The 18,308-nt window shown below is 46.4% G+C and overlaps 1 protein-coding gene across 1 annotated transcript in view; it reads left to right on the top strand.

Annotated features, from left to right (window-relative positions):
- Window positions 1-18,308, top strand: part of DNAH1 (dynein axonemal heavy chain 1) — a 141,875-nt gene that overhangs the window by 57,037 nt on the left and 66,530 nt on the right. Inside the window, exons 30-40 of the mRNA XM_084633893.1 lie at window positions 679-784; window positions 1,645-1,758; window positions 9,244-9,393; window positions 9,922-10,008; window positions 10,286-10,472; window positions 13,025-13,116; window positions 13,714-13,868; window positions 15,258-15,435; window positions 16,193-16,387; window positions 17,096-17,215; window positions 17,892-18,050. Coding sequence (XP_084490019.1) covers window positions 679-784; window positions 1,645-1,758; window positions 9,244-9,393; window positions 9,922-10,008; window positions 10,286-10,472; window positions 13,025-13,116; window positions 13,714-13,868; window positions 15,258-15,435; window positions 16,193-16,387; window positions 17,096-17,215; window positions 17,892-18,050 — 1,543 coding nt within the window. The remainder of the gene's footprint in view (window positions 1-678; window positions 785-1,644; window positions 1,759-9,243; window positions 9,394-9,921; window positions 10,009-10,285; window positions 10,473-13,024; window positions 13,117-13,713; window positions 13,869-15,257; window positions 15,436-16,192; window positions 16,388-17,095; window positions 17,216-17,891; window positions 18,051-18,308) is intronic.

Raw genomic sequence — 18,308 nt, 5'->3', positions numbered from 1 at the left:
CATTTTCATTTGAAGCTGTCTACAAATGCTACCAGCTCAAATGTAGGTCTTTGACCCTATGCATACTATCTTACATGTCCAGCTAGGGTCAGTCCTCAGCAGAAGAGAACCTGCTGACCCTAGCCATGACTGAGTAGCCAGGAGAGCCTGTTGTGGGTCCCAAGGAATCCTTATAGAATTGGCCCCCTGTTCTCTGCATAACAAACAGAGCTGGTCCAATTGTGCATTGCACACATGTAGCCAATGCATTCCAATATCCTTCCCAGACCTTTTTTTGCAAGCAGTTTTATGTCTTTTTTTGAACATCCCTAATGATGAGAGCATCTCTCTCATACACAGACTTCTCTTCTTGGAATGCAATACAGGCATCTTAGATGTCTAAATTATGTCAGCTGCGCCCACATTATGGGTACAAAATGAGAGGTTTAGTTGATGTCCCTTTCAATAGCAGGCCTGTCATATGCTGTGTTTGTATCAGGCTGCCCATGTGGTTACCTCTCCAGGTAACCATGGTGTAGTATCCTAGAAGCAATGCTGAGAACTGTTGGATTCATTTCCTGCCTCTCTCTCACATGGCCACCCACACACAGAACTGATACTTTGGACTGGTTGAACTGCTAGAATTTCTCCCTATCTCTGTGTTCCTGACACTTCTCTGGTTTTCCCTTCCCTGCTCAGCTCCGGAGCGTGGGCTTGCTTTGATGAGTTTAACCGCATTGATGTTGAGGTGCTTTCTGTAGTGGCTCAACAGATCACAACCATTCAGAAGGCCCAGCAGCAAAGGGTGAGTCTTCAAAAATAGAGAAGGGCAATCTAGACGTTGTCCTTTACTTCTCTGTCCTATATTAGGTTCTCATCTTAGAGCCAATGTGAACACTTAGTGGAACAGATGAGACTGTGCTACCATTCCTGATGGCCTCCACTGCCATGCAAGAAGGAAGATGTACTATTGTGACTAGGTACAAGCCAGCATGGTTGCTCATAAGTGATTGCAGGAATTCACGGTGTGTTATCCGGACTCCAGATATTTCCAAAGCAACCCACACACACACACACCTCTGAATTCTTGGTCCCATATGGAGAGTCAGCAATCAGTAATTCTAATAGCCTACCTCTGTGCTGCTCCTGGGAGGACTGATAAAGGTTAAGATCCAAAGTGCTTGACATTGAGTTAGTATTAGAAACTTGCTTGCAATAAATTCTGCTGCTTTATCCACCACCTGAAACTGTCCCCTCTCTCTTAAAAGGGATTTCAGGCTTTTTCTTGCCTCATGCTACAAATTAATTCTGCCCCCAATTTACAGACAGAATAAATGTGAAGGCAGCTGTCTGTTTATAGCTGGGGGTTGGAAGCTCTTCATGAGCAAAAGAAATATTGTAAGTGATCAGTAAATCTTCTGTGTAAGAGCTGGGCTCTTCATAAAAGGAAGAGATATACTGCTCCTAAGACTGAGTTTCTGTATGGGTGCTGGAGCTAGTGCTTCATACCAGTGGGGTGACCCATACCTGTCCCCAGTAGCTAATTTCAATACAGAGAGGAAAGTGGTTGTTTTTCTGGTACAGAGGAAGATCCTGTCATTTTCTTATTTAATTCCAGAGTCCCTGCCTTTGTTTATTGGGCATGGCCATGTTTTGGTTTTCTAGGTGGACCGCTTCATGTTTGAAGGAGCTGAGATCCCTCTGGTCCCGTCCTGTGCAGTCTTCATCACCATGAACCCTGGATATGCTGGACGCACTGAATTACCAGATAATTTAAAGGTCAGTAAACATCATCACTGCACTAGCACAGAGAGGGAGGATGGTTCTGTGGTCTGCTAGTCTGATTTGGGAGACTAGGGTCCAATTCCCTGTTCTGCCACAGTCTTCCTGTGTGACCCTGGGCAAGTCATTTAGTATCTCAGTGCCTCAGTTCCCCACCTGTAAAATGGGGATAATAGCTCTGCCCTGTCTCTCAGGGATGTTGAGAAGATAAATACATTAAAGATTACTATGATACTATGGAGATGGGGGCAAAATAAGGACCTAAACTACCCAGATAATTACTGAAAATTAATATATTCTGTAGCTCACCCTCAGGGATGAGAGTTGGATATAACTACCCACTTGGGATTATGGCAAGTCGCAGGAGTTGAACAGACTAAGATATAAGGGATTGAGATACCTAACATTTAATAAGGGAAGCCTGTGGCTGCTGTTCCATACAGTAAAGAGGCATCTTAGAGTGGGCTGACCTGGGGATTTAGCAGCAGCCCGGCATGGAAAACTCAGTTTCAGGAACAGTTTACTGACTTCTTGGTTTACTGTCTCTAGAGGGGATTTAAAAGAATGACACAGCTCATGATTACAATGTCTTGTGGCTACAATACCTTTTGTCCAGGCACACAAATTGCCCAGGTGTTGTGGAGACTCCTTGCTACCTCCAGTGAAATTGCACCACCTGAGCACGAGTGTTTGCATTATTTCCTGATGGACCAGTGCCCTGCCAGGGTGTACAGGAGGCCATGTGCACTGTAGTAGCCCTGGCATAGCCAGTCCCACAGCTCCATCTCACAATGCCATACACCCTTTAGCAAGCATGAAAACTGAGATGCTTGCTGAGGCTGTTCTCTTCCCTGCTGGGGAAATGGCTGGAAAAATACTCAGCGCACAGTGGATGCAATAAGAAAAATAAAACATAGTTAGAAACATCCAGATCTCCCTCTCCAAAGAGCCGAGCAATTTTGGGGGCTCAGCTGGAGACACCTTAAAGGGCCTGATTTCCTAAGTGTGCTGAGTGCCCGCCCTCTGAAAATCCAATCAGGCGTGTCAAGTTGGGCTTCCAGAAATGGAGGCACCTAAAATCACTACCTTCTTTAGAAAACACAGGCCCTTAACTTTACAAACTTCATAATGACTGTGAAAGAAGCAAACAGGTTTTCTTGTTGCTTGCACCTGAGCTGAGTGTGGCCTGACCTGGCTTGTGGGTCCAGGTGAGCCTGTGGCACAGATAGTTAAAAATTAATCAGTTATAACAATGTGTTATTGAGAAACACTAAACCTGCATCTCCATAATGCCATTTTTATGCTGTACCTTTTCAGAATAGAACTCCACCTTGGTATTTACACTGTTAATAGTGAAACTGTGGATTGTGCAAAGTCTGAGGCCAGAGTCACTGAAACTGTAAATTGCTCCTCCCTGCCCCACCTGGTGACCCGCCAGAGATTTACCCGAAGAGAGGGCAGAAGGTGTTGCAGCTGCTGCCCTCCTCCAGGATTTTAACTGGAATAGGGCAGCTATCCATTGTGGTTGGGGATCCATAGGAGTCCACCTGTGGAGGCTGCTGGGGAGATGGACTGAATCAGTCTGTTCTCCGGCTGTCCAGGCTATGCCTTCTCCTCCACCACCATTGTGTTCTATGTGAATAGCACTGATCTCCACCAGACCTCCCAGAAAAGGGGAGCTTGTGTGGCTTTTTTGTGCAGCTTACCCACCCCAGCTTAGCTAGCATGGACTGAGGTGTGATTCCGAACCATGGTGTCCTCCTTACAGAACAATGTATCCAGTATTGTAAGAAATGGACAACGCTGTGCTTCTGCCAGTCAGTGTAGCAGGGTGGTTGGTGATCTGGGCATGTCCATGCCACAAGAGATAAGAGAAGATGCTTTTGGTAGGATTCTAGGATCATTTTGATATCAAAAACCACATCTGTAAGTAAACACTGAGACTGGGACAGATCCCTGTTGCGGTCCAAATACAAGACAGAACAAGGCTTTAAGCAAGCAAGCAGGCTGGTCTGCCTTGTGAGCTTTCCACCCTCTCTTTTATTTCTCTCCCTCCTCCTGCGCATTACATACTCCAACAGATAAAAGGAATACACTGGCTTTGTTTAATATTCTTATTTACCAATATCTATCTACCGCATTCCTTGCTCTCGGGCCTTGAGCCCAGTACTGGGAGGCTTCCCACGGTTCATGAAATCTGGGCGAGTTTCCAAGGTTCATGCCCTTGAGAGGAGCCGTGTGTGTACTGCTCCTACACAACACTCAGGGTGTGCCCTGAATGTTGTCAAGTGCATGAACCCTGCCTGAATCCTTCATCCCCTCCTTTTTTGTTTATTTGTGCTCGGCCATCTCATGGTAGCCATCAATTTGCTTTTGCAAGCCATTAACTCCCGGACAGACAAGGTCATAACTCGTGGAGCCTGCCAGGGCAGTTCTCGACAAAGTCTTAACAAAAAGGAAATACATTGCGCACAGCAACAGCAAAAAATAAGCCCAAGAAGGTAAAATGTAGTTGGCCGGGCCCCAATTAGCCATGCTAGAGTACTGGGAAGAGAGGTTCGCGTAAGCAGCGAGCATCGTCTCATTCCCTATTTCCTCAGGGTGATGACATACTGGAATAAGGCACGTACCTAACAATTCTTCAGCTGCTACAAAATCAAATAAACAAAAGTGGGTAACATTTGCTATTGAAGCCAATCTTTCCCATAGGTTATGTCATTCGGGCCCATAACGGAGGAGACGCTCCTGAGTCAACCCCTACAGGAAATAGCAGGCACATAAGGCACACAATCAATACAAAATTAGCAGTGATTTGGGCGAGAATGGCCACAAACAGAGTCTCAGGAGTCTCTGGCTGTTGGTTTGCTGCCAGTCTTCATTGAGCCGCGGCGACCAATGCTTTCACTGCTCCCCATGTCACGGGCTGGCTTGGGACGGTACGTCTCCTCCGTCTCCGTCCCGCCATTGTCGACCCAGGAGGCACCGCGATCTCCTCCCAGGTCAGCTGAAACTCCAGTATGGAGTTCGACAGCCCCCGGTGCCACGCCATGCTGTTTCAGTGCCAGTCGCAGACACCGGGCCGGAACCCACAACGGTCCTGCAGGGAGAGACACAGCAGCATATCCCCAACCCCAAGTAATTAAAGGTACTGGGCCCAACCATTGCGGATTGGGCAGCTGACGGTAATAGACATGCGGTCTTTCCAGTACCTCGGACTTATGAAAATGCCAATCCGTGGGGGTCTGCTGATCTGTATTCAGTGTTAAATTACTTAAAGTAAACAAAAGGACATGCAATTGTTGCTGAATGTCTCCTAAGGTTCGGAGACGCAGCTCCCCTTGTTTTAATTGTTTGTCAAGCAAGGTTTTAGTGTGCGATTTGCACGTTCAACAATAGCTTGGCCTGTGGAATTATAAGGGAGCCCGTGTTTGAGATGGACGTCCCATTGGGCACAAAAGGTGGAGAGGGCTGTGGAGCAATAGGCTGGGGCATAATCCGTTTTTATCTTGCTCGGGCCACCCATGACAGCAAAACAGGCTAGCAAATGGTGAATAACTTTGGGAGTGGCTTCCCCACGCTGTGGGGTCGCCCAGAGGAATCCCGAATAGGTATCAATGGAAACATGTAAAAACAAATAGGGACGGAATTGTGGCACATGAGTGACATCCATTTGCCAAAGCTGATTCGCTGCAGTACCTCTGGGGTTAACGGCATAAGAAAAGGTAGGGGCAGCAGCGGCACAGTGGGGGCAGGAACGAACAATAGAATGTGCATAATCAGCAGGAATGTGAAACTGTCGGGCCAAAACAAAGGCAGACTGATGAAAAAAGGAATGGCTTTCAATGGGGTCAGAAAAAAGGGAATTTACCTGACCACGTAATGCGCGATCAGCGCACGCATTGCCCTCAGTAAGTAGCCCAGGCAGAGGGGTATGACTGCGAATATGAGCAACAAAATAAGGGAAATTACGAGTGGTGATGAGATATTGTAAGGACAAAAACAGGCGGAGGAGGTCCGCATCAATCTGAGGGGTTATGATGGCAAGGGGTAAATGATCAATTACCTGATAAACATAATGCATGTCCACAATCAAATTAAAGGGACAATCAGCAAAAAATTGAAAGGCCAAAATAACAGCAGCTAGTTCGAAGGACTAGTGAAGCTCTCCAAGCGCTGTGCATGCAAATATTGTTGTACAAGTGAATGAAGTGCTTTCAGCTTTTCTAGGGGGAGGGGCCATTGGTCAATCCATACAGGCTCTAAGGATTGCCATACCAATGGTAATGCGGAGGGCAAGGTGGGTGGGGGAGGGTTTTGGGCCATTATATATTAATATCGAGGGTGGTGTCCAGCTTTACAAGTAAGTCACGGCCCCAAATATTGAGGTGGACAGGGAGCACAAAAGGGCGGATCGTAGCAAGGGCATGGCCTCCTGGTTTAGAGACCATGACCCAAGACAAACTTTGGCGCCTGGGTTTGCTACCCCGGAACCCCCACAACTCTTTAGAAGGAACTGTTGGCCAACTGACTGGCCAGTCCTGATCACAAATCACCGTAACGTCAGCTCCAGTGTCCACCAGCCCTGTAAAAGGAACATTATTTAAGAGAAGTGTTAACTGAGGTTTCAAGGGGCAGAGCGACATTGTTAGAGCAACAAGTGGAGAGGACGTGTCGTGAGGCGGCGACTGAGACAGCGTCGATCCAAAGCCGCCTCCGTCCCAGGCTCGATCCTCTGCAGCTGGCACCTGATAGGGGACTAAAATCAATTGTGCAATTGACCGTCCACGTGGGAGTGACTGCAGAAGATGGGTCCACACCTGAACCTTAATAACGCCGGTGTAATCGGCGTCAATGACCCCTGGGATGACAAAAAAACCTGTTTCCCAGCATGTGAGCACGGGAGAACCAGACCCACAAATCCGGCAGGGAGAGGTCCCGTCAACTGTGTAGGTATGGCGCAAACCTCCCCCGGCAACTGAAAATCAGCATCCTCCTGCATAATCAAATCAAGCCCTGAACTTCCGGCAGTCGCCGCCCTCATGGAGTCTATGGATTTTAAGGCAGAAGGACAGTCGTCTGAGTGGGGAACACCCCCGTTTGGCCCTGGGTTCGGGGGGGACCCGTCGTGCGGTTTCCCGACCCGCTACAACACTGATTAGCCCAGTGATAGCCCTTCCGACATTTGGGGCACTTCTTTAAGGGGCAGGCGGGCGCCGTCGATGAGCGGCACTCCCGCTGAAAGTGACCCTCCTTACCACAGCGATAACAACGCTTCCTCTCCTTCCCGCTTTTCCGCAGGGCGGCGGCCAGAACCCCAGCTTTATGTGCTTGTGTGCCGATGTTCTGGCACGCCCGCAGCATGTCCGACAGCTCTAGAACGTCAGCGGCTTGTGCCGCCTGGAGAGCACGGTGGCAATCCTCGTTTGCATTTTCAACCGCCATTTTTAACAGAATCTCCTGAGCTGCCGCAGGGTTATCCACCTGTCGGAGGATAGCCTCCTGCAATCTGTTGGTAAAATCCATAAAGGACTCTGATGCACCCTGACGGATACTGGCAAAGCTTTTGGTAGGCTTGCCTGAATCCGGGACCTTCCGGAAAGCATGCTGGGCGCAGGCAGAAATAATGGGAAAGACAGCCTGCTGGAGTTGAGACTGCATCTGAACGGCAGCAAACGGGCCCTCCCCTGCTAACTGCTCATAAGTGACACCTTGTACTATATATACCTGGGCTTGGCGTTCCGCCATCTGCCGATACTCACTAAGCCAAATAACATACTGACTGGGCATCAGCATCATGCGCAACAGCGCCTTCCAATCTTCAGGGACCAGGGTGTACCCAGTACCTAGCCCTTCAAGGAGACCACATACATACATGCTAGTGAGGTCAAACTCGCGAATCGCTTTCTTTACCTCTCTGGTCACCGAGTAAGGCAAACTGACCCAGTTTGCAAGCTGGTTGCCCTGGCCATCATCCTGCCAGGTCACCGGGCAAACTGAGACCAGATCAGCTAATTCCTCTGCTGTAAGATCTGGGTGAGTCTTCGCTGTGTGAACCATTTGTTGCACCAGCGAAAGCCCCTGAGCAGACGCGGATGAACCCCCCGGGGGGCGCCGGAGCATGGGGCCCCACGGGGGGACGGTGACCACTCACCGGCTCTAGAGGGGAAGACAAAGGAGGCGGCAGTAATTGAGGCACTGGGGGTGAAGCAGGGGGAGGGATGGCTGCAGGAGCGGACGGGGGTGGCGAGATCAGCAGCCCCTCTATTGGCGCGGGAGAGGGTCTTTCCGAGGCGACACGCTGTGTCGCATCACCAGAAGGGGGGATGGCTGCAGGAGCGGACGGGAGTGGCGAGATCACCAGCCTCTCTATTGGCGCGAGGGAGGGCCTTTCCGAGGCGACACGCTGTATCGCGTCGCGGCAGAGGTGCCAGGCATGTAAAGCCTGCACGGGCGCCTGAGGCTCTTTGTGCAATGTCTGGCCCAACCACTCCCAGTCCACTAGCTTAAGGGTTCCGGCTTCAGGGTACCACGGGCATTGGGCACTCACCTCCTGTAGCAGGAGAGTGAGTTCTCGAGTGGGGCAGTCATGCTGAGCCTTACGCAGCAAATACTGTAGCTCATTGCAGTGTTGCACTTGCAAAGCAGAGAGGGAGCTTCTCATACTTACCACGACGAAAAATACTCACTGGGATCCGCGAAGCGGATGAGTGACACGTCTGAAACCCTTGCCGGGCGAGGTGAGTGCTGAGGGCCCCATGTTTGGGCGCCAGTTGTTGCGGTCCAAATACAAGACAGAACAAGGCTTTAAGCAAGCAAGCAGGCTGGTCTGCCTTGTGAGCTTTCCACCCTCTCTTTTATTTCTCTCCCTCCTCCTGCGCATTACATACTCCAACAGATAAAAGGAATATACTGGCTTTGTTTAATATTCTTATTTACCAATATCTATCTACCGCATTCCTTGCTCTCGGGCCTTGAGCCCAGTCCTGGGAAGCTTCCCACGGTTCATGTCATCTGGGCGAGTTTCCAAGGTTCATGCCCTTGAGAGGAGCCATGTGTGTACTGCTCCTACACAACACTCAGGGTGTGCCCTGAATGTTGCCAAGTGCATGAATCCTGCATGAATCCTTCAGATCCCACAGAAAAGTGTTAAAAAAAGAACTCGATAAATTCATGGAGGATAGGTCCATCAGTGGCTATTAGCCAGGATGGACAGGGAGGGTGTCCCTAGCCTCTGTTTGACAGAAGCTGGGAATGGGTGACAGGGGATGGATCACTTGATGATTACCTGTTCTGTTCATTCCCTCTGGGGCACAGGATACTGGGCTAGATGGACCTTTGATCTGATCCAGTATGGCTGCTTTTGTGTTCTTATGTTCTAAAGCTCCTGCTGCAGCCCAGGAATAGAATTCACACAGGTCTAGACCTGCTGGAGGAGGGAGCACTGGTGTCTTCATCCTGTCCTAATGGATTTGTATGTTCCAGGCTCTCTTCCGTCCTGTGGCTATGATGGTTCCAGATTACTCCATGATTGCAGAGATTTCTCTCTATTCCTTTGGGTTCAATGAAGCCAAGGTCCTAGCAAAGAAGATCACCACTACATTCAAACTGTCATCGGAACAGCTCAGCAGCCAGGTCCGTGACTTCTTGATATATAGCCTTTTCTAAAATGGGAAGGGCCTGGAGTATTGGAGTGTCTCTCTTAATTCAAGACTCCACAGTAGCTTAATGTTTCACAGGCCCTCGATTCTTTCCCACTTTCACAACCACATCCGTGGCTCTCCTTCATCCATTTCATTCTTCTTTAATGCTGATTTGCATCCAATTGTGGCCCAGCTATCCCTCGTGCTGTTTCATATACTTTACACGAATGTGCAGAGCTGCTCTTGCATGACCCTTGGTCCCAACAGCAGTTCCTTTTAATATCTCTCTTCATCCAGTTACCCTCTACCTCCTCACCCAGGATAATGCTCCTGGGGCATAAGACTAGCTGTTAAAGGAGATGACTTTTCTAGCTTTTCTAGCAAACTGATGTGGGCGGGAGAGCTGCTGTTCCAAGGAAATACTCCCTTCCCCCTACCTAATAGATTGAGATTGCAGGTTCATTGTTCCAGGATGATACACTAGTGTCTAATTTAGTCATTTCCTCCATGCCTGCTACAGGACCACTATGACTTTGGAATGAGAGCTGTGAAGACTGTGATCTCAGCTGCTGGCAACCTAAAGAGAGAGAATCCTACCATGAATGAAGCAAGTACACTCTAGTTTCATCCATAATGGTTCCACACACATTGTTCTATATTCACTGCAGGGGTCACTGCAGTCAGTAAGAATTCCAGGGAGATAGAATTCTAAAAGGCTTACAGAGGTGCAACCTGAGAAAAAGCAAAGAACAAAATAGACATGACTTCTGTAGTGAAGACCCTGGCAAACCAGGCTGAGGATGATGGATGTGACGGACATCTTGCAGAAGGAAGCAGGAAGGGGAGCTGAGTTTGTTTAACTATTGGTCCTTAATTCTTTGCAGGACCTGATCTGCCTTAGGGCCATCCGGGATGTCAATGTACCGAAGTTCCTCCAGGATGACCTCAAGCTGTTCAATGGTATTGTCTCTGACTTGTTTCCCAAGATCAAAGAGGAGCCTATTGAATATGGCATCCTTGAAGATGCAATCCGAAAATCCTGCATCAAAGACAAACTGAAGGATGTTGAGGGTAAGTGGAAAAGCTCTTTAAGGTGAATGACAAAGTGAACTAAAGCGTGCACGCGTGTGTGTGTGTGTGTGCGTGCGCGTACATGCATGTGCTGCTTCCTCTATGGCATGTGAAAATAGCTGCATCAACTTTTTTCCTAATGGTTTACTGCTTGGTACAGCAGAAATATCAGGCCCTGACTTCCCTCTCTTTCACAGAGATCTGAAGCAATGTTTGGAGGACTTGGAGAGTGACATCACAGTTGGTGGTTAAAGCCCAAGTGGCAGCCCTCCCATCCCCTAGATGACTTTTGTGAAGGCAGTTGACTTGCACTGGGAGACCTGCACCTTGGATTTCAATCTCCAGCTATGGTGTCATTTTCAATGTCTCCAAAACTTGTCAGAGACCTCCAGAAAAATGGAATAAGTCAAGACCTGATATTTCCAATGCAAAATAAAAGTCAGAAATTAATACAACCAAAACACATATTTGAGACGATCTTTATACATTATAAAGGATCAGTAAAGGGCTAAAAACAATTGTTTTTTACATTGTTTTGCTGTTTCCCCTTAATACTGCACATGATACCAGGTGCTCCTTTTATTCAGTGCCATGCTACTCAGGGACAGTGCTAAACAGTGAAATGCAGGGATCCAATACAGAATGTGGTGTCATCGGTTGTTGTTATTGGATGCATCATTCTTTAATGAGCCATTGAAATACGATATAGATATTAAGGCAGTGGGTGATTGATAAGGGCTGAATTACTCTAATGCAGTGATACTCAGACTGAGGCTCCCGAGAACCAAGTGGCTCTTTTATGTGTCTCCTGCTGCTCTTTGCAGCACATGATATTAAAACACTGTGTGATTTAATTATTAACCAATCTAAAGCAATCAGGAGGCTTTTGCTATGTTATGAACCAATTGTAGTTGATAAAATAATAATACTTGGTCAAAAGAAAAGGAGTACTTGTGGCACCTTAGAGACTAGCCAATTTATTTGAGCATAAGCTTTCGTGAGCTACAGCTCACTTCATCGGATGCATAAAGTGGAAAATACAGTGAGGAGATTTATATACACACAGACCATGCAAAAATGGATGTTTACCATACACATTGTAAGGAGAGTGATCACTTAAGATGAGCTATTACCAGCAGGAGAGTGGGGTGGGGGGAGAGAAAACCTTTTGAAGTGATAATCAAGGTGGGCCATTTCCAGCACATATCCAGGAGTTAACAAGAACGTCTGAGGAACAGTGTGTGGGGGAGGAATAAACAAGGGGAAATAGTTTTACTTTGTATAATGACTCAACCACTCCCAGTCTCTATTCAGGCCTAAGTTAATTGTATCCAATTTGCAAATTAATTCCAATTCAGCGTTGGAGTCTGTTTTCGAAGTTTTTTTGTTGAAGAATAGTCACTTTTAGATCAGAAATCGAGTGACCAGAGAGCTTGAAGTGTTCTCCGACTGGTTTATGAATGTTATAATTCTTGACATCTGATTTGTGTCCATTTATTCTTTTACGTAGAGACTGTCCAGTTTGACCAATGTACATGGCAGAAGGGCATTGCTGGCACATGATGGAATATATCACATTGGTAGATGTGCAGGTGAACAAGCCTCTGATAGTGTGGCTGATGTGATTAGGCCCTATGATGGTGTCCCCTGAATAGATATGTGGGCACAGTTGGCAACGGGCTTTGTTGCAAGGATAGGTTCCTGGGTTAGTGGTTCTGTTGTGTGATGTGTGGTTGCTGGTGAGTATTTGGTTCAGGTTGGGAGGCTATCACTTCAAAAGGTTTTCTCTCCCTCCAACCCCACTCTCCTGCTGGTAATAGCTCATCTTAAGTGATCACTCTCCTTACAGTGTGTATGGTAAACATCCATTTTTGCATGGTCTGTGTGTATATAAATCTCCTCACTGTATTTTCCACTTTATGCATCCGATGAAGTGAGCTGTAGCTCACGAAAGCTTATGCTCAAATAAATTGGTTAGTCTCTAAGGTGCCACAAGTACTCCTTTTCTTTTTGCGAATACAGATTAACACGGCTGCTACTCTGATACTTGGTCAGTCATTTTGCTGTCAGAATAATATATGTGCATACACATTATGTGTGTATATGTATAGATAGATAAATAGATAAAATAGTAAATGAAACACTGAATTCACACTCTGGTGGCTCTTTTGGGCAATGTTCATTGCTAATTTGGCTCCTGAACCACTGAGGTCTGAGTATCACTGCTCTAATGATTATGGCCAATGACTGTTTGGCCAAAAGAACCAGTGATATGCCATCACTACCTATGGGGCCCCGATCCTACTTAACTTTGTGGCACCGGCTTAACTTTAAGAATAGGACTAGTCTCATTGTCTTCAGTGGGACTGCTTTTTGCTTAAAGTTCAGCACGTAGCAAGTGCTTTGCTGGATTGGAGCCAGAGTCATTACAGGCCAATAAAACCACACTGGCTTATGAGATATGGTCTGCCAGTTGGAGCATGCAGCCCTCGGATTTTCTGCCAAGTGAAACAGATTACAAGATCCACATTCAGAATCTTGTTCCTTCTCAGGTTTTGTGACAAAGTGCATCCAGCTGTATGAAACCACTGTGGTGCGCCACGGCCTCATGCTGGTTGGACCAGCAGGCTCGGGGAAAACAAAGGTAAAGGTGATTGAGATGCTGCATTGGGTACAGTCAGCCATTGCATGTATATGAATAGCTAGATGGGAGTGGAATGGGGAATCATAGAAGAGTGTTAAATCTTGCACAAAACACTAATGCTGTAGCATTTTCAGCCTCTCTGTGCATAGGAGCTATAGGAGTGAGAGGTTTTTGTTCTGACTTGAAATATAGATGAAAATTTGGATTTGTAGCTGTGGTGAAGTATATTAGCAACCTGCTCTTCTGGGCTTTGTGATCAGTCTCTGAGGCTTACTCGCTGTGTCCTAAACTTCAGAGTTCCATGCAGAAGTTTGAGGATGGCTTTGAGGCTGGCCAGCTTCAACTACTATGATGTTGGATCTTCAGATATTTCACCAACCACTAGTATTGGTGATTTAAGTTCTTTCCCTTCTTTTCTGTGATCAGCCTCTTTCTTACAGATCCATTTCCCAGGCTACTTCCAGACACTTGCGCAAAGTCCTTCATTACATTTCCTCCTTCCTCACTATCTTCTAAATCATGTCCCTGTGAGCTTACTTCCCCTCTGATTGCTGTCATAGAAGCCATGTTTAATTCCCTTCCCTTCTGTCTCTGCAGTGTTACAAAGTTCTGGCAGCTGCAATGACCTCTCTGAAAGGTCAGCCTTCGGTCAGTGGTGGGAACTATGAAGCAGTCAATTACTTTGTACTGAATCCGAAATCCATCACTATGGGCCAGCTTTATGGAGAGTTTGACTTGCTAACGCATGAATGGTAAAGGACAAAATCCACCATCCTCCTTCTCATCTGATCTAGAGCTTCTTGTCGTCCGTCTAGGTCTATGAACTCTCTAGGATACAGTACATTAAAGAGCTTTACTTGCTTTAGAGGCACAAGTGAAGAAAGCCTTCTGTGCCATGTAAATCTGGCTTGTGCTGATGGCCTTCTGTAACTAAGGGAAGATAGTCAAAGAGGAGTTGGGTTCCCAACTCTCATTGCCTGCCATTTGGAATTAGGAGCCTATCTTTGCTTGAATATCTCCCCCATACTTATTATTTCAGTAGTTGTCCATCCCCATTATGTAGACCCCTTATTGAGAGACTCTCTGATGGGTCATCTACCCTTCTGGACAGCCCATTTACCACTGGCGAGGTTTCTAAATGTTCCTCTCTGAAGCTGGCTCAGAAAGGCTTGGTGGATTGATGGAGATCCACATGCTATAATGTAAGATCCACTTGCATTATTCTAATGCTTCCTGTCATACCAGCCAGATGCTTTGGAACAAAGTTAAAGAACATATATTCCAGAAAACTATGAAAACCAAAAAAAAACCTCTGAGAAAAGCGAAAGCAAAATAAATTTCTCATACTGTACCCTGAAGCTCACTAGCTCTGGGCTCCAATGAATCTTTATTGAAGGATATTTCTATAGTAAATTCGAGTTAAGCTTGACAGCTTATTTACTATGTGGTTCCTGCCCAAGGGCAGCACATAGACATATCAGTGTGACAAAAAATACAGTCTCCATATAAAACACATTTAGAGACATAAATCCATCTCTTTTAATCAGCTGGGCTTCAGACGAGTCTGTTTTCTTTTGCACTCGGTAACAAGGGCCATGAACATCTGTGGTGCTATATAAATAACAATAATTATTTAATAATGGGAATGCAATTGAGGGTCTGAGCAGCAATTTCACTGTAGACATTCACATACAGATTAAATCCCAGACATCAACATCCATCACTCTCTCCTCCACTATCCCACCCATCACCAGCAGCACCACTGGCACTGTATGGCTGCATTGTTAGTGTCAATGTTGTGCTATGTACATAGAAGCAACAGGAATCAGGGTCTTCACTCACAAAGTGGGGTGGATTCAGCCACATCATTCCTAAAGAGGTTATGCTAAAAGGCTGTGCAGATTCTAGAGATTTACTGGGGAAGGAGAGAGAGCGAGAGAGAGACATCTTTATCTGCTCACTTTAATAAACTCGTGAGGCACTCAGATACACAGTATATGAACCCAGAGTGAAATCCCGGCTCCAGGGAAATTGGTGGAAATTTTGCCATTGATTTCAACGGGGTCAGAATTTCACTTGGAGATAGATATAGAGAAAGCAACTGTTACAGCTTCTCTTGCCTCTTTCCTCCCATGTTACAGGACGGATGGGATTCTTTCAACACTCATTCGGGTGGGAGCGATCGCCAGTGATACGAATAAGAAATGGTATGTGTTTGATGGGCCAGTCGATGCAGTCTGGATCGAGAATATGAACACCGTGCTAGATGATAATAAGAAGCTGTGTCTTAGCTCTGGAGAAATCATTAAGCTAACAGAGGTGACTAACCTCTCTTCTCTTGCTGTCCTGTTTCTCTGTCCTCTCTAACTGTTCTCTCCTCTGTTCACTCGCTCTAACATGGAACAGAATGGCCTTTGCATTTCCAGTCAACGTTATGTGCAGGACGGATTCCTGCAGAGATTACCATCTGTATAGCTAAGAGACCCCAGTGTGCTTGTTGCAGTACAGACAGAGAACAACAAGGCGGTCTCTGCTCTAAAGAGCTGACAAGCTACATTTGGTTCTTTCTGTTTGACTGCAGTGTATATGCCATGCCTGTGCAGGCAGGCACTGAGCCTCAGATTTTCAAAGGAGAGTTAGGCCAAATGCTACTGACATTCAAGGGGCATTGGGAACTCTAACTTCTTTTGCTTCTTTGACCATCCCAGCTTGAGTCTGAGTCCACTGAGGTGGAAATCCCAGGAAGCCCCAGCATTCGCTTTTCTCCCCTGCGGCATTACCTGCTTCCCTCCCAACACCAGTGGCAGAGAACTGCATTATTAGAACCGACTCCTTTGAGCCAAATAGGTGACCTTATCGCTGAGCCATGCTGACAGATCCTAGGATGCTGTCTTTCCTAAGGCTGAGCCATGCTGACAGATCCTAGGATCCTGTCTTTCCTAAGGCTGAGCCATGCTGACAGATCCTAGGATCCTGTCTTTCCTAAGGCTGAGCTATGCTGACAGATCCTAGGATCCTGTCTTTCCTAAGGCTGAGCTATGCTGACAGATCCTTGTTGTCCATCCACGGTTTTCAGATGATGACCATGATGTTTGAAGTACAGGACCTGGCTGTTGCCTCCCCCGCCACAGTCTCCCGGTGTGGCATGGTTTACCTGGAGCCCAGCCTCTTGGGGCTCAAGCCCTTCACTGAGTGCTGGCTGAGGAAAATTCCAGACATCATGAAGCCTTTCTCAGAGCAGTTAACATCCCTCTTCAGCAGATTTCTAGAGGTGAGCTCTTGTCATGTTCCAGATCTCTTCCAGTCTATCTGACAGACCTGGCTTTAGGATGCCAGTGGCTCAGAACCTGTTGGGTTAGTTTGAGAGTAGTCAGTCCTTCTAAAGAGCTAAGATTTTAGCCGCATCTGAAATTAAATGCCTAAATGATTAAATGCTACCAGTACCCAGAGTGAATCTGCTGGTCTTAATAGCTTGTGTACTCACTAATCCATATAGATGTGACTTCTTCATACTGGTCCGAAGGATTGTGTGGTTTTTTGATAATCAGCACACCAACTTCTTTCCTGCGGTAACTCTGTTTCCTTCTATGGAGTTATTCCATGGAGGGACGTAGCTCTGAATTGTAAAACTGAGCCTTGCTATTTCCATCATTTTGACGGAGAACAACAGAGTAATGTCAGAAATATCTTAAAAGCTATTTATCAGCAATGACGGCAAAAAGAGCAGGACTGTTACTGTATTATAATCTATTCAGTATTAAACGGAAAGGGTTTACTCAGACTCTTTTCTCGGCCTCCATTCTCTGGCTGAAGCGATCGGTATTTGGGGCACAGCTTGAAATAGCAGAATTTTCAGCTGTGACCTCCCTGATAAATGGAACATGCAGTGAGAAAAGGGGAAACTGAGCCCTAGGAGGTAAATAAACTCTTGAAAGGAAGATTGCCCAGGAGCTGAGCTGTGTCTGCCTGATACTTGCAGGAGTCCATCAGCTTTGTCCGGGGATCAGTGAAAGAGATAATTGCCTCAACAAACAGTAACCTGACGATGAGCCTTCTCAAACTACTGGAGTGCTTCTTTGAACCTTTCATTCCCATTGAGGTAGGAATTTTTGTATAATCTGTTTGTTGCTCTTGCTGGTCATAGCACTAGAGGGTTAAACTGCAGAGTGCAGGAGGAACACCAGAGCTACCAACTGGTGCACATTACAGGATGGAAGTTACAGGGAAACAATGTGTTCTGTGCATAGTGCTGGAGGGAGCTTGGTCAGTTACTCTGAAGCTCATCTACATATAGCATTGCCCTGACTCATGCTGAATGCATGGTTATATTGAGGATTATGTGCAATACACCAGGGAAGGATGACTCTAGCTCTGTACACAATAGAGGATTATACTATAAAGCAAGAGGATAATCTGCTAACTACAACAGTAGCTCCACAATTATAGTGCTGGATGAAATAGGTTGCACATTTATATTTAGGAATACACCTGGGATGGTAGTTTCTTTGTATTGATATTGAAGGAGACAGGAAATTCTAGCATTAAAATCCACAGGCCAAATTCTGCTCTCAGTGACAGATTTACACGAATGTAACTGAGAGCAGAATTTGGCTCACAGTCTGTAATTAATGGACTCATCTAAGAATCATTCAGAAAAGCAGTAAATAAACTAAATGGAGGTGTCAAGATTTTCAGTGAGGTGTCCATATTTAATCCCCAGTCCAACTGAACTGCGTGTGTGAGCATTAAATTTACTCTGCTTATTGGATGATCAGGGAATTAGGAAGCTTCCCCGTGAGAAGACTGACCGACTTGGGGAACTGATTGAACCCTGGTTTATGTTCTCCTTGATCTGGAGTGTGGGTGCAACTGGAGATGCCCAAAGCCGTGTGGTCTTCAGCTTGTGGTTGAGAGAGAAGATGGCAAGTGAACAGGTAAGTGGATGTTATTAGGTAATATTAGCTCATGATGGTAGCACCTGGTAACACGGGTAACAGAGCTCCCTGAATCTCCAGAAGATTTGTGCAAGGGTTCCTCCTGGGGATCATCAGAACATCTTCATCAAAACCTCTAGGAAAGAGGACAGAGAGAAGCCATATGGACTGGACAGAATTTCATTGCTGAAAAGCAATGTTCTCCACATTAGCCTGGTTCCTGTTGGTCAATTGATCTGGAGCAGAGCCAAGTGTGAC

This window comes from Lepidochelys olivacea (genome assembly GCF_965140295.1).
Source record: "Lepidochelys olivacea isolate rLepOli2 genome assembly, chromosome: 7".
Taxonomy (NCBI): Eukaryota; Metazoa; Chordata; order Testudines; family Cheloniidae; genus Lepidochelys; species Lepidochelys olivacea.
Note: the sequence above shows the minus strand (reverse complement) of the source record. Positions and strands in the feature narration are given on the sequence as shown.